General features: G+C 34.6%; 1 protein-coding gene across 1 annotated transcript in view; it reads right to left on the bottom strand.

Moving 5' to 3' along the window:
* Positions 1-1,980: 1,980 nt before the first annotated feature.
* Positions 1,981-14,498, bottom strand: part of LOC123561072 (uncharacterized) — a 97,718-nt gene continuing 85,200 nt past the window's right edge. Inside the window, exons 15-22 of the mRNA XM_053516549.1 lie at positions 14,155-14,304; positions 13,366-13,465; positions 12,639-12,697; positions 11,835-11,969; positions 10,981-11,106; positions 9,149-9,309; positions 8,434-8,569; positions 1,981-7,788 (exon numbers count right to left, since the gene is read on the bottom strand). Of these exons, the coding sequence (XP_053372524.1) occupies positions 7,735-7,788; positions 8,434-8,569; positions 9,149-9,309; positions 10,981-11,106; positions 11,835-11,969; positions 12,639-12,697; positions 13,366-13,465; positions 14,155-14,304 (921 nt within the window). The 3' untranslated portion in view covers positions 1,981-7,734. The remainder of the gene's footprint in view (positions 7,789-8,433; positions 8,570-9,148; positions 9,310-10,980; positions 11,107-11,834; positions 11,970-12,638; positions 12,698-13,365; positions 13,466-14,154; positions 14,305-14,498) is intronic.

Raw genomic sequence — 14,498 nt, 5'->3', positions numbered from 1 at the left:
TCTGCATGTTTTATTCATGACAGGAAATATGGAACTTGTTTTTGTGTACATTCATATATCTTTTGTGTGTTGTCAGAATTCAAGGGAATCATGGTAACGTTACTGTGGTTTTTAGGAACCGCTTCTTAGGACATTGCGCTCCCAAAAATTGCAAACTAAGTGCTGTAATTGTTAAAGTACAGTTTAAACTGCACTACGGTCACTTTATATTGATGGTAAGCCAGGCTTCTAGGAACAGGGTCAGTGCTACAATTCCCAAAATAATTTCCAAAATTGCGTTTATTCCACTAATTAAACTTCCAGCTATTTGATTTGTCTTACTAGCATGGTATTGAAAATGCCCGCCCAATATGAAAATACTTCCTACGGGCCTGTAAACCCAAATTTCATATTTCTAAAGAGAGCAATTACTATGTAGGGATAACGCATGTTTTTCGTGTTATAACGTTTGCAGAATCTCTAGAGATTGTTTGGTGCCCGAGCCCGTAGGGCGAGGGTACCAACGTATCCCGAGGGATTCTGAAGATGTTATAACACGAAATGAACATGCGCTAACGCTATTCTAGCATAAAACGCGGAAAAAACCTAATAAATGAATACATTCTACCTCAACGTCATTAAATTTTCATGAAATGCGCGGGAATATCTGAGTTGTTTTTTCACGTTGACATCATTTCCATTTGAATTATTCGTTTGGAGCCGTAATACGTTTACGCTTTGCCACGGAACGCGCATATATAAAAAGGTGTTATAACAGCACGTGAGCGCGAAAATCTCTCTGTTAACACACGTCTTCTCTCTTGTTAAAACACCCCCAAAAAGTGACAAGAACAGCAGTTTTATGCTAGAATATATTACGAGAACTCACATCAGTAAATCAAGAAAGAGGCGTTTTATATCGTCATACTATGTCGAGATATCTTTATAGCTTACGCGGGTCTCGAGAAAAATTATTAAACATTGAAAAAATGAATGCAATAAGTCAATAAAATATATCGACTTGTTGTGATAATATGTTGATTTCTCGCGAAAATATGTCGATATTTGCGTTATCTAACGCGACACTGCGAGACCCATAAACGTTTCCGTACTTGACTCATTGCCTTCACTTAATGGTGAAGTGCGGAGCGTGAAAGCACGAGGGCGAAGCGTGAGATCACAAAGTTTTCGTAAATTCGCGTTTCACCATCGTCATCACGTACTTTGCGAATCGGTTACGCATGTTTGCAAAGCGCGATGGGCGAGATCACGATTGCGGAAAACGAATTTACGACGGCAGTTACGCGCTTCGTCATTGTGAGGTGACATTTCTTATACACAGCTCGAGACAACGATGGAGAAGCGCAAGATCATAATTGCAAAACTGTGAATAAAAATACATAATAGAGTTATAGAGTGTATTGAATGTCAGATCATCACAGTGAACAAGTGAGTGAAGTTTCTATCCAATCGGGACTTCGATGCGGTGTCGGACGCGCACGTCGGCGACGACGAAGACGGATAGATGAATGCAGTAGCTCTACCTATTTTTCGAATAGTAAAGATAAAAGGTTTTAATGCCCGTATAAATAACTTTGATGCAATAATATAAAGAGTGACCCTTTCCTCAAGATTTCAAATGCGATCCTACCACACACACACAATGAACAAAATGACATCGTTCGAAAATGTCTTTGAAAACTGAAGAATGAAAATTAAATAATAGCTACAATTAACTTTTCTTACGGTAAATACCAAAATGAATCGACACGCCATTTTGATTTTTCTCAGAATTAAGAAAACAGGAACTATGTTTTTACTGGAGGGCGAATTACAGTTTAATGCGGCACGTCTTGCAAATCTTAGCGCGATTCATAGATTTAAATTTACTGAATTTATTCCCGTCTTAACGCACAAAAAACCCCATTTTATTCTTAAATAAAAATAATGTCAGTCGAAAGTTATTGTGGGGGAAAATGTAGGTAAAAAACAACATCATCATTACTTTTGTTTCGGTTAAGAAGATTTATTCACAACTTATAGAAATATTTACATGATGAAGAAATGAAAGATCCAATAAATATTGAAATAAACACATATATTTAGACATTAGTGATATGAATAATGCGCAAACTAGCAAACTATAATTAAGATATGTTACAAATAACAGACAACTGATAACAGAGATATTGCTAGGTGATATAATATAAAACAGTTATAAAATTTAAAGCTTCTGAACACTGTTTGATACAATTTTACAACAGAAAAGTTACACTCATTATATATCTAAAATATGTAAATGTATGTATGAATAACTACAAAAGCATGCAAAAATACAAGCAACTGAAAGTTAAAAACTTTTTTTATTTATATCTTCTGCCTTGATATTGTTTTGTTGAGATTTAGAGTCATACCCACACAATTTTGGTCAAGTGGCGACTTGTCAAGCATGGTGGAGCCTAGATGCTCATTCCAGCATTGCTTGAGGCATGGGTGGGCACCGATCTTCCATAAGCCAGTTAGACGGTTTCTTCGCATGAAGAATCCCATCACCTTAACGAGGTTCCGAACCAACACTGGTGAGGGGAATGTGATTTAAAGTCAGAGACTTTTACCACACAGCCACGGAGGCCCTTACTCAATATTGATAGTAATAATCAACCTAATGTTCCATACCCATTGCACCATGTGTTTATGAAATACAGTGCAACCTCTGTACAGCAACACCTTTGGGAGATACAAATATTAACTGCTGAGGTTGTTGTTCTGGAGAGGCAAACTTGATAGTATATTTCAGCTTAGGGACATTTTGAAGATGTTGTTATAGAGAGGTTTTTGTTTAAGAGAGGGCCGCTTTGGAGAGGTTGTATTAAATACACCGGTAACAACCAATAATTGGCTAATGCTATTTTATTAGCGGTTGGCTGTGATGAGAGCTTCGGGCTGATTAAATCTCTCTCAAGTCTGCTTCCTGGAGAATTTCAGTACTAGTGTCAAATTAAAATGCATGTTTGCGACCCCAGTGCGACTTGAAACAATGGCCTCTGGGTAGAGTGGCCGACATTTTAACCACTAGACCACTGCTTACCTTAAATACCTGAGCAGGCATGTGTAAAAAGACTGTCTTCTGTTTATTTGCCAGTTATGAGTTTTCCAGACCAAAGAGTGAAAATATATTTATATAATGCAAAAATATATCAAATGAAATTACCATTTCGCCAGGTCTGTGTCGATATTCAAACAAAAACAAAAAGTGATAAAACATTCAATATTTATCCGTTGAAGAACATAATCATTAGGTAAAGGTTAAAATCTTGTGACAGACGAATACACGGCGTTATATTCAGCTTTGAATAACTTTTGTTTTCATTTGTTGTTTTTGTGTAACATCAGGATGAGACGTATATATACTTTCTTACTTCCTTTTTGTAGAAAAGGGGGAATTATAGCATGTGATATCATGAAAGTACCGTACAGGTACTCTCCCGTGCGCAATGTCTTTCTTGTAGTCAAGGTTGATATAGCTCAAAATGCTGTATAATAATGTTTTTATCTATAAACATGGTTTTATTTATGATATATTCTACAGTGTTAATTGATTCCGAAAGTTCAGCTTCATGATGTGTACCGGCTCTACCGCACATTCTTCAGGGAAATGAACGTGATTTAAAGCAAGGTTAAGAAATCTTAGAAAAAAACCTCCCTGTTCCTATTATTCAAAACGAAGTTAGAAGTTAAATGCAGATAAAAAATAAGAGCTATTACATGATCAGACAAAAGGTAATATTGATGGACAAAAATAATGCTGAAATGATTATGGCTCATTGGGACAATATCAAGTGAATCTCAAATGCAGCCACTCTTCCGGAAGTCATTTTGCATTGTAATTGCAATTATATACATTCATATTTTATCAAAGAAGTAACATTTTCCATAGAAATATAGTACTGTCGCTAACAAACATCGTGCATAAAAATTCACTAATGATGCATATTTTGTAGCCTGGGGTTTCCCTTCTTAATGGCATCAATGACCCTTTTTACTTCAAAGATGTCAAATACTATACAATTAGATACATGTGTATCATCACGAAAGTTGCTACTTTTTGTATTCCTTTTCGTTTAGAGTACACAAATTGTAAATAATTTTATTGTTAAGAAAAAAACACAGTAGTCCGACATTTATATTTGTTCACAGCAAAATGTCATGATTGATTATAAATTAGTACTTCAACATTAAGATACAAGGTTACAGTTATTGCAAGAATGTTAGCAAATGAACAAGTATCAATAATTCACACAACAGTACAGTTATCACAATACATGTATATACTTTGAAAAGTTCTGTTATTCTGTTAAATGTATGAATTTATTTAGCGTATGGTTTTGAGTTTTAAAGATACTGAGAAATTGAAAATGTTTTCTCTTATATGATTAATATAAACATGAGTGTTTTTTCTATATTGCAGTGTTAATTTTGACACCACTCATGTTCGTTTACAAAGGGACTTGACAACATGATGACGTCTCAATCTACAGAATACAGATTGCAGGATAAGCAATAAGCTACTAATCCATACAACATATACATATTAAATCAAGGTCATCACGAGAACATATTTACAAAACATTTTAACATAGTAACAACTATAAATGTCAATTAAATGTGTTACAATATAAACAAGTGAATGAAGTATTGCCATGCAATACAAAGTCCCCTACTGGGAGGCACCTTATTGTTTCTACTGCAGTATAAATAATGAATTGATATATGTCAATGATGTATAAACAATGTTGTACTATATATATATATATATATATATATATATATATATATATATATATATATATATATGTTATAACAAAACACATGGATTAAAATTTGCATACATAAAAACCTATAGTTGCTTTCATATGTATTTATTTTGGCCAATTATAAAAAGTTATCATATACGGTATCTTTAGTAACAACAAAGGGAAATTGATAAAAAAAAATTTAAAAAAGAAAGAAAAAATATATCTATTAAAAAAAACAATATATTACAAGTCCACACAAAACTCTTAACCAGGTAGAGATAGGTCAAAATGCATCTAAAAATTCAATGTAACATGCATGTTGTACCACAGAAAATTGGTCTCGATTTTTCCCTACAGCCAGTAATAAAAAATTAACAATATAATCTATTTGTAGTAAAACAAAGGGGGATAATTCTTAAAACAAGGGTGCCTCATGGCAATGCACATTTGTGCCAAATTACATCAAAATCTCTCCATGCATAGAGAAGAAATGCTCTGCACAAAGTCATTAAATTTAACCTTTGACCTCTAAGTATGACCTTGACCTTAAACCTAGAGACCTGGTTCTTGCACAAGACAATCCGTCTCATAGTGCTGAACATCTGTGCCATGTTTCATCAAAATCCCTTCATGCATGAAGAAGAAATGGTTCCGACAAAGTCATTTTTGTATCTGACATTTGGCCTGTAAGTGTGACATTGACCTTAGACTTAGGGCCCGGGTTCTGCGCATGACATGTTGCTTCATCCAGGGAAATATTTGTGCCAACTGATATTTAAATCCTGCCTTGCATGACAAAGTTATAGACCGGACAGGAAAAAATCTCATTGACCTTTGCTCTCAAAGTGTGACCTTGACCTTTAAGCTAGGATCCTGGGTGTTGCGCATGACAAGCCAACTCATCATGGGGAACATTTGTGCCCAGTAATATTAAATTCCCTTCATAGATGGCAGAGTTATGGACCAGACAGGAAAAAAGCACTGTTGACATTTGACCTCCAATTGTGACCTTGACCTTTATGCTAGAGGTCTGGGTCTTGCGTAAGACACGTTGCCGCCTCATAGGGAACATTTGTGCCAAGTGATATTTAATTCCCTTAATGAATGACAGAGTTATGGACCGGACACGAAGCAGACCTTGTTCATGCCATGTTAACATTTGACTGCTAAGTGTGACCTTGACCTTTGAGCTAGGGGTCTGAAGTTAAACAAGACTCATTGTGTTATTATGAGGTGCATTTGTGCCAAGTAATATTAAAATCCCTTCATGGATTGTAGAGTTATGGTCCGGACAGGAGAAAAGTCCTGTTGACCTTTGACCTCCAATTATGACCTTGACCTTTGAGGTAGGGGTCCAGGTCTTGCGCGTGACAAGTCGTATCCTCATGGGGAACATTTGTGTTAAGTGATATTAAAATCCCTCAATGAATGACAGAGTTATAGACCGGACACGAAGCTGACCCTGCTCATGCCATGCTAACATTTGACTGCTAAGTGTGACCTTGACCTTTAAGCTAGGGGTCTGAAAGTTGGGCATGACACATCGTCCTATTATGAGATACAATTGTGCCAAATAACATTTAAATCCCTTCATGGATGGACCGGACAGGAGAAAAGCCTGTTGACATTTGACCTCCAATTGTGACCTTGACCTTTAAGGTAGGGGTGCGGGTCTTGCGCACGACACATCGTCTCATCATGGGGAACACTTGTGCCCAGTAATATTAAAATCCCTTCATGGATGACAGAGTTATGGACCTGACAAGAAAATGCGGACGGACGGACGGACGGACGGAGGGAATAACAGAATGACGGAAAAGTGCATTCCTATAATCCCCGAAACTGGTTTTCAACCAGTAGGGGACTAATAATAAAACATTTACCAATTTATAAGATGTAGAGGATATTTGTTTGTTTTAGTATAAGATCGAAATATATTTCACCGAGTGAACACCATGATGCAATATTTTCACGAATGGCGCAGCCACGAGTGAAAATGTAAATTATGGTGTTCAGGAGTGAAATATATTTCTATCTTACACTGAAACAAACAAATTTTCCATTCATTTTATGCATTTTAATGATTTTAACCAAATTATATTCAGTTTGCCCGCGCAACGTCACGTGCATCGCATCATAACGTGATAATGTCGCGATGTCAGGATGTCTTTGTAGAAAAACTATAAATAGTAATGTTCTATTACGTTTTCTGATTTCTTTGACATTTTATTATGATCAAATTATTTTTATACATCTTTACCTTTACTGAAGAATATTTTGCAAGGAATTTCCTATCATTTATAATTCATATCATTTCGCATTCAAATGTAAATCTGTACCAGTGAAAAAATAAAAATGATATTTTCACTGTTTGAATCTGGAAATTTTAGTATTTCACAGAAAAGTATAAAATAAAAAGGTATTAGAAGGTATATGTAAATAATAAGCGGACAAACACATATCATAAGAAACTCATCTTCTATGTCTCTAGAACAACAAACATCACAAGTTCGTTCACTTCTGTCAATTCTGTTCTGACCATAACGTCCGGTTTCAACTTTTAAATAATCTACAGATATGATTCGTCTTTAGTGTATCTAGTGTCAAATGATGCATGCTGCATTTATTTTACATGCGAGTACAGTATATAACTTTAAATTTAACAAATTTATTCTTAGTATTAGTCTTTAATATTTAGATAATACCCTTATCAAGGTTAAGACAAACGTACATCATTACTTTTTTCCACAGTTAAAATCATGATAATAATGATAAAGCAGTATATATGATATATATTCAATGGCAAAATATAACCAAAAGTACAGATATTAAATAATTTATATCCACAGTAACCATGTAAGAACTTTTAACTGTCTGCTTCACTGTCTGCTGCTGTCAGTAAATAATATATGTTCTAATGTCAACAGTCCGCTACACGCACAACACTACCAGAGCACAATCATGCCTTTTTGATATATTCACATGTTGCGGCAAAACACATCTCAAACTGGTCCTGAAATAGGATGAAGATCAAAACAAATGGCCCAAATATACTGATTCATGATTAACAGAAGTCAATACAACAATTTATACAGTCAACATTAGCTATTACTAGCTATTACTTGAAAACAAGTGTTCAAAGTAACAAAAGACCCTATAGTGGTGTATGTACACAGAGAAAGACAAGTACATGTAGGTCAGTTGCAGGAGAACCATCGGGGAATATAAATCGGCGACCCACCCTCACTCTTAAACCTCATATTATTCAATACTAATACAAGTAATCCCCGCCAGGTTCTGAACTCGTAAATTTCCCAGCGATAATTTTCACAGTAAGTATGTATAAAAAGAATCATCACGAGCAATATACCCTTGTATATTCATTACTTTAAACATTATAATAAGAGTTACTTATAAATAGATAAAAACACCATTAAGCTATGTGTTCAGACACAAGTTATTCTTGCTAGTTTGTTACTCTTAAAACTTTGTAACAGTTTTGCTTCGTTTACGTATCCATTTAAATATATGTAATAATACCTATAGGATAAAGTATAACATTTTAACCCGATCCAGACTTCCAGTTATATGTTTATAAGTCAAAATAATTTATCCAAATAGGCCTACATTTATAGAAAACTAACAGTTAGAAACTTACCATAGTAGGTAACGCGTTTGGCCTTCTCGCTAGTATCTTTCTAACGACACTTGTAACACTAACTTCGTCTTCAAAGTCTACTATCTCAAACAAATTCACCAAAGCACAAAACAAACCACTTTGTTCAGCTCCATTCCTACAGGTTTATAAATAACGTTTTTCTCAAAAGTTTCATATATGAAATCCTATTTTCATTCATTTTATACATATAAGAATATATCACGATAATTTGCACTTCAAACTCGTTCTGATGACGGCTCGATCAACGATATGTGCGGCCCTACTAGCAAAAGTAGTGCTCAAATATTTTCATAGTAATAGTTCAGAATTTCTTTAGTTCATGCTTGCTCTTAGTACTTTTTATAATTACAGTGAATAAATATGCATTCTGTACGACATAGATGTCCTCTTAAAATGACTTACAAAGATTATTAAAGAAATTCTGTAACAAGTAATACTTCTAAGATGTGCGGACCATCAAGTGCACTATTCTAGAATAAGTCACATTTCGGGACAAACCTCTATAAATAGCTTAGCTACTAGTGTACGAAAGAAGAGTTGTGATTAGGCCATATATACTTCTCCACGTTACTCTGGCAGCCTTTTGATCAAACCTGGTTTTAACTAGAATAATTCAATGCTGTTTATAAGTAAAATGTCATTTTGTTCTCTTTATTTTAAAAACAGTGATCTAAAGCTGCAATGTAAGACTTACATGCAATGGATTAAAAGGCGCTTATCTGGCAAATCCCTGATGTATCTCTGACACACTTGAAGGATTTTCAGCATGTTTTTTGCGTTTGGTACATTCTTAACTATCTTCCACCCTTTATACTGAATCATAGTTACTTCGTGCGCCGGGGAGTCGTCATCAGTCTACGTAAAATAGAAATTAAAGGCGTTTGCTAGAATTTCACCATTTTTTTCCCAATAACAGATTTTGTTCATATTTCATATATTGTTAGTTCATTTTATAAGTAACTTAAAAATAAAAAGAAATATGGGGGTCACCGACTTCGTTTTCATTTTATTTCAGATTATAATGCATGACCATGGTACAAGTGTATGTTGAAATCTAGAGCGTGTCTGCCATAACATATAAGATCAAGGAATCAAATAAATGATTCATGAAGTATAACTGCTAGTCAAATCTCATAAGACATGATTTCTTCCCTTCAAAACAAAAAGAAATTTTACTGAAATTCAAGAAATAGTTGCATGACACTTGTGTGTTGTTGTTGTTGTTTTCTAAGTCAAAAAAGCATCATAATTATGAAATATTGTATATTTCCTTTAGCAGTTAAAATTTCCAAATCTACATAAAGGAATTTTATTAAACTTGCAAGAATAGCAGAATATTATATAATGTTTACTTTTGAAATATAAAAAGAAAAAGGGTGGTCAATGAATTAGATTTTTCACATTTTCATTTTGAATTATTACCCCTTTATGATACTGGATTGTGATCTTCATGCAGAGAAATAAAAAGAAAAAAAAAACATTATAAATCCAAAGTAGTCATAAATACTGATCAGACTCCAAAAGATTACAAATAAATATTCATAAAGAAACGTCAAATGGGTCAAATGTAACTCATAATTTTAAATTTGAGACTAAAATCGTTGGTAATATGTGAAAAAGTGCGAGGAGATTTCTACCTCGACACCGGTTTCAGCCGATGACACTGAAATGACAGAAACAAAAACACAAAACTTACGTTCAAAAATATCAGCGAGACAATTGTATGCTTTAATGTCGACATAAATTCATTATCAGACCTTTTATCTTTACAAATACATTCATATGTACACGTACCAGAAAACGTTCCCAACAAACTTCATCGGAGGTGTCCTTACATAAATACGCACAATAAGCTCGGACGTGACGGGACTGTGACAGTCAAACGTTATTACGCTGTCCCGAAACATACATCCTATTATTTGGATTTGTTTTGATCACGCATTAGAAATAAACACGGCGATTGTCCGAATATCCAAAACCATGCAACTTTACCGGAAACGGTGAGCCATGCGATTTCTGCCTCGTGAAAATTTTATCTGACGTACGTTTTGATTGCGGATTTCCTTACAGAAATACTCAAAATAAGCATGAACGTAACGGGAGAGTGATAGTCAAAAGTTATCATGCCGTCCTGAAACGTACATACTACCATTTCGACTAGTTTTGACCAAGCGTTGAAAATAAACTTTACCGGAAACGGTGTCGTAATCGGTGCGTCATGCGATTTCTGCCTCGTGAAAATTTTATCTAGCATACGCCTTTAAGCTCAAAGCGTTTCCATGACACAAAAATAAGGTCCGGTTTTAACTGTTAATACGGTTAATGTGCTGATAAAGATACTTAAATATGATAGGCACGATCTAGTTTAGTTATGAAACTGATCTAATTTGAAAGAAAATGTCTGCCCCATGGAGCAGTCTCCTCACAAGATTTGTCAGCAGAGATTAAAAGTGGATTGAAACAAACGTTTCGAGAAAATATTATATATGTATTTTTTAAACACATGAAAGAGGGATGAACACAAACCTCAGGAGTGTGGATTCTGAGTTGTCTGATAATATAGTCGGATTCCTTCTCTATACTTAACTGGGAAATAATCATCTTACCAGCAACCACTGGCGTCTTTGCCGTGGGCCAGTATGTTCCAATTGACTGTAAACAAAGTCAGCAATACAGTGACATGGAATGTTATAACATTTGAAATTGCAGTATAAAAGCAAACAGATATACATGTATATCGTAGGATAACACCTAGTTAAAATGCAGATTACAATGTTTTTTTTTTAAACACATTATCCAGGTACACACTTTAATATATAAAGAAAGGTATATGTAGAAACCCTTTGAAACACTCTTTCACTTCTAAGGCTAAGGAATGCGTTTATGTTTATGAAGGGTTACATGCGAGTCTCACGTTGCTAAGGAACATTTCTAAGTTTAAAAAGACGTTGTGACAATATTATCGATAATGAATTACAGTCAGTTTCGGACATTTATATTTTTTAACCTTAAATTAGCTTCAAGAACATATAAGGTACACATATTTGAATAAGAAAACATGCATTCATAATTTAGAAATAATCAACCGAGCATTCTTTTTAACAAAGTAACTGTCTTGTTTTATACGTCGTATAGACACAGTTTAGGTCGTACTGCGAATTTCGAGCATCAGTTGTTGGAGTAAGATACATTTGGGAAAAAAGGCACACTGGAAGATCTGCTTTCTTTCGAAAGACAGCTAGCAGAAGGACTCCCCACATGAAAGCCCGATCAAGGCTTGAATCCGCAGAGGTGAAAGGCAAGCAATTTTATCTTACTGACTTTCAAAACTTGATCACGGAATCAGACAGGAACAAAATCACAACCACAGAAATATGTACCTTGTCATTAGGGTCTATTGGGTTTAGCATGATGACCGTGGCGCATTGATGATAGACCAGTAACTGGCAGAAATCATGAAGTGTGTCCGGTGTTGGCATTTGCGTTGCTACTATAGCCTCTTTCTTCCTTAGCGACTAGATTTACAAATCATATTTTAATTATAGTGCATAAATATAATAATAACATGCAATTCAGATATTGAACAAGTAAGTTTTTTTGAAAATATGGAGCCATTGCCTTTAAGGTATAACTAGATACTAGTCTCTGTAACTGTTTACAATTTTGCTCGTTACCGGTGCGCTTATAAATTCCATTACTAAATTCAAAGTAAGGGAAGAGCTCTTCGTATGGTCTCTAACATAATATGTATTGGTCGTTTCTGTTGATGAACAAACGGTCACATGTATACTTATTCGGAATATCGCACTACGAACATTTATAATTATTGTATATTTCAGTTTCAGAAGTTAACAGTATCTCTTTTTTGGTGAGATTATTTTCTTTATAATTTCCCTGGTTTCGGTACAGATGACATAATAGTTTACAATGTACATATTCTATAGGTCGAATTCAAAAGACACGCACATGTACCCTAACGAGTGGAGAACATGCACATAATGCTATGAGAATGCCGAGTTTGCTCGTTACAAGTTTATTATCATTCAAATGATAAGATGCTAACGATTTGATTTTATTTACATTGCAATGGTCTGAACCTAACTTCTAAGACGCTTTAGAAATTGATGGAAATCACACATTTATATAAAGTATAAATTTTTCTGTCCGCCAATTGACTGTCTTACCTCAAATATGACTGCGTTTATGTAAATATTTTGCGGTAAATCAGGTCTGAAGAGAACATCTGAAACATTATAAACACAAAATGGTTCCATATAAAGGTAGTAAATGACAAAATAATTGAACTAAAGAAGAAAATCTAAGTATAATGAGATTGGTATCTGTGTGTAGACACATACTATTTAAGTGTCGATACGAGATAATTTTAATTTAAACTGCCTTGTAACTTTCAAATATATTTGGCGGTGATCCATTTGTATTCCTTTCTTTGTTTAGTCTATATACATACATACATACATACATACATACATACATACATACATAGATTTACTACGCTACGCGCTTTTGATTTAATTTTTTGTTGGGTTTAACGTCGCGCGAACACAAATATAGGTCATATGCCGACTTTCCAGCTTTTATTGAAGAGAACAACCCAAGGTAACCCTCCGTGCATTATTTCATCACCAGCGGGCACCTGGGTAGAACAACCGGCCTTCCGTAAGCCCGCTGGATGGCTTCCTCACATGAATAATTCAACGCCCCAAGTGAGGCTCGAACCCACATCGGTGACAGGCAAGTGATCTAAAGATTTGAAGTCAGTGATCTTAACCACTCGGCCACGGAGGCCCCATTTTTGATTTGAAGTATCTGCGTTCAAGGACCTTAAATTTTCATATTGGGTATTATCCTAATGCTTTGAGATTTGGTTCAAATAATTTTACACTTTCATACCTGGTACATCACTTGTTGGCCTGTCCTTGCTCTTCCTTTCTTGAAGGACATCAACTGTCGCTATTTCAGCAGTATCCAATACCAAGGAAGCCTTTAAGCTCTGTATATAAATACCAAACATTAAATCATTTATGAACTGATTCAATTCTCTGTGTCGACTTCTTTAAACTTGCGGTTAAAGGAATATACAATGTACCGGTTAACAAAGTTTGCAATTTTGGTAATTTTGTCGTTAACGTTTTCCAAAATTCTGCCATTAATCCTTGATATCTCAGGCAGTGATTTTATCTTGAATCAAAGCATCGTTTTTTTCGTTCAGATGAGCAATATTATACCACTTGGACTGTCCCCTCGTAATATAAGTCCGTCGCATCTGAACTTCTAACAGTGGCCAATCAATGTTTGGTAAATAATATTTCTAAACTTTCATTTAAAAAAGAACAAATACCATATATCATCTATGTATGTAAACACGAAATAACACATCTCATATATAAAAAGTATGATGTTAGATTAAAGATAGTACACAATAAACATAAATGTATATGTAGCCACATTATCACTTTGCACTACCCTGGCTAAACTGGCAGTTATGTAACCCATGTCTGTTACAACATTACAGTAAACTGTGAATGCGTCTGTACTGGCTACTGGCGCAGTAACTTTTAGTACTAGCCAAGATAAATACATCTAATGAGGATATTCCATATTTCAAGTTAATATCTAATGCTAAAATATTTTAGTGAAAGATGTGCATAATATATCTTTAAAGAAAATCTGACGTTTAACCTGGTAAAGAAGTTCCAGTTTTGATTTTCCACTGTCATGATCAAACCTTTTCAGCTCAGTAAGTTTGTCTTGCAACCTCACTTTATGACAAGGCTGTGCCTCTAAAGCAAACGTCTGAGCTACAGCTTTATACAAAAACTCATACTGGTCCTGTGAATCATAATATGACAAGATTCGTTATTATATGATTATTAAAGTATTTATAACATCACTGAAACAAGATTACTAGGATATCTGAAATTGAAAATGATGTCAAGTTGCAAATGATATATAAATCGAAATATTGCATTCATAGTCTTCGCTGACTGATACCATTTTAAATGATACATACTTTCATCATTTAT

This window comes from Mercenaria mercenaria, chromosome 10 (assembly GCF_021730395.1).
Source record: "Mercenaria mercenaria strain notata chromosome 10, MADL_Memer_1, whole genome shotgun sequence".
Lineage (NCBI taxonomy): Eukaryota > Metazoa > Mollusca > Bivalvia > Venerida > Veneridae > Mercenaria > Mercenaria mercenaria.
Note: the sequence above shows the minus strand (reverse complement) of the source record. Positions and strands in the feature narration are given on the sequence as shown.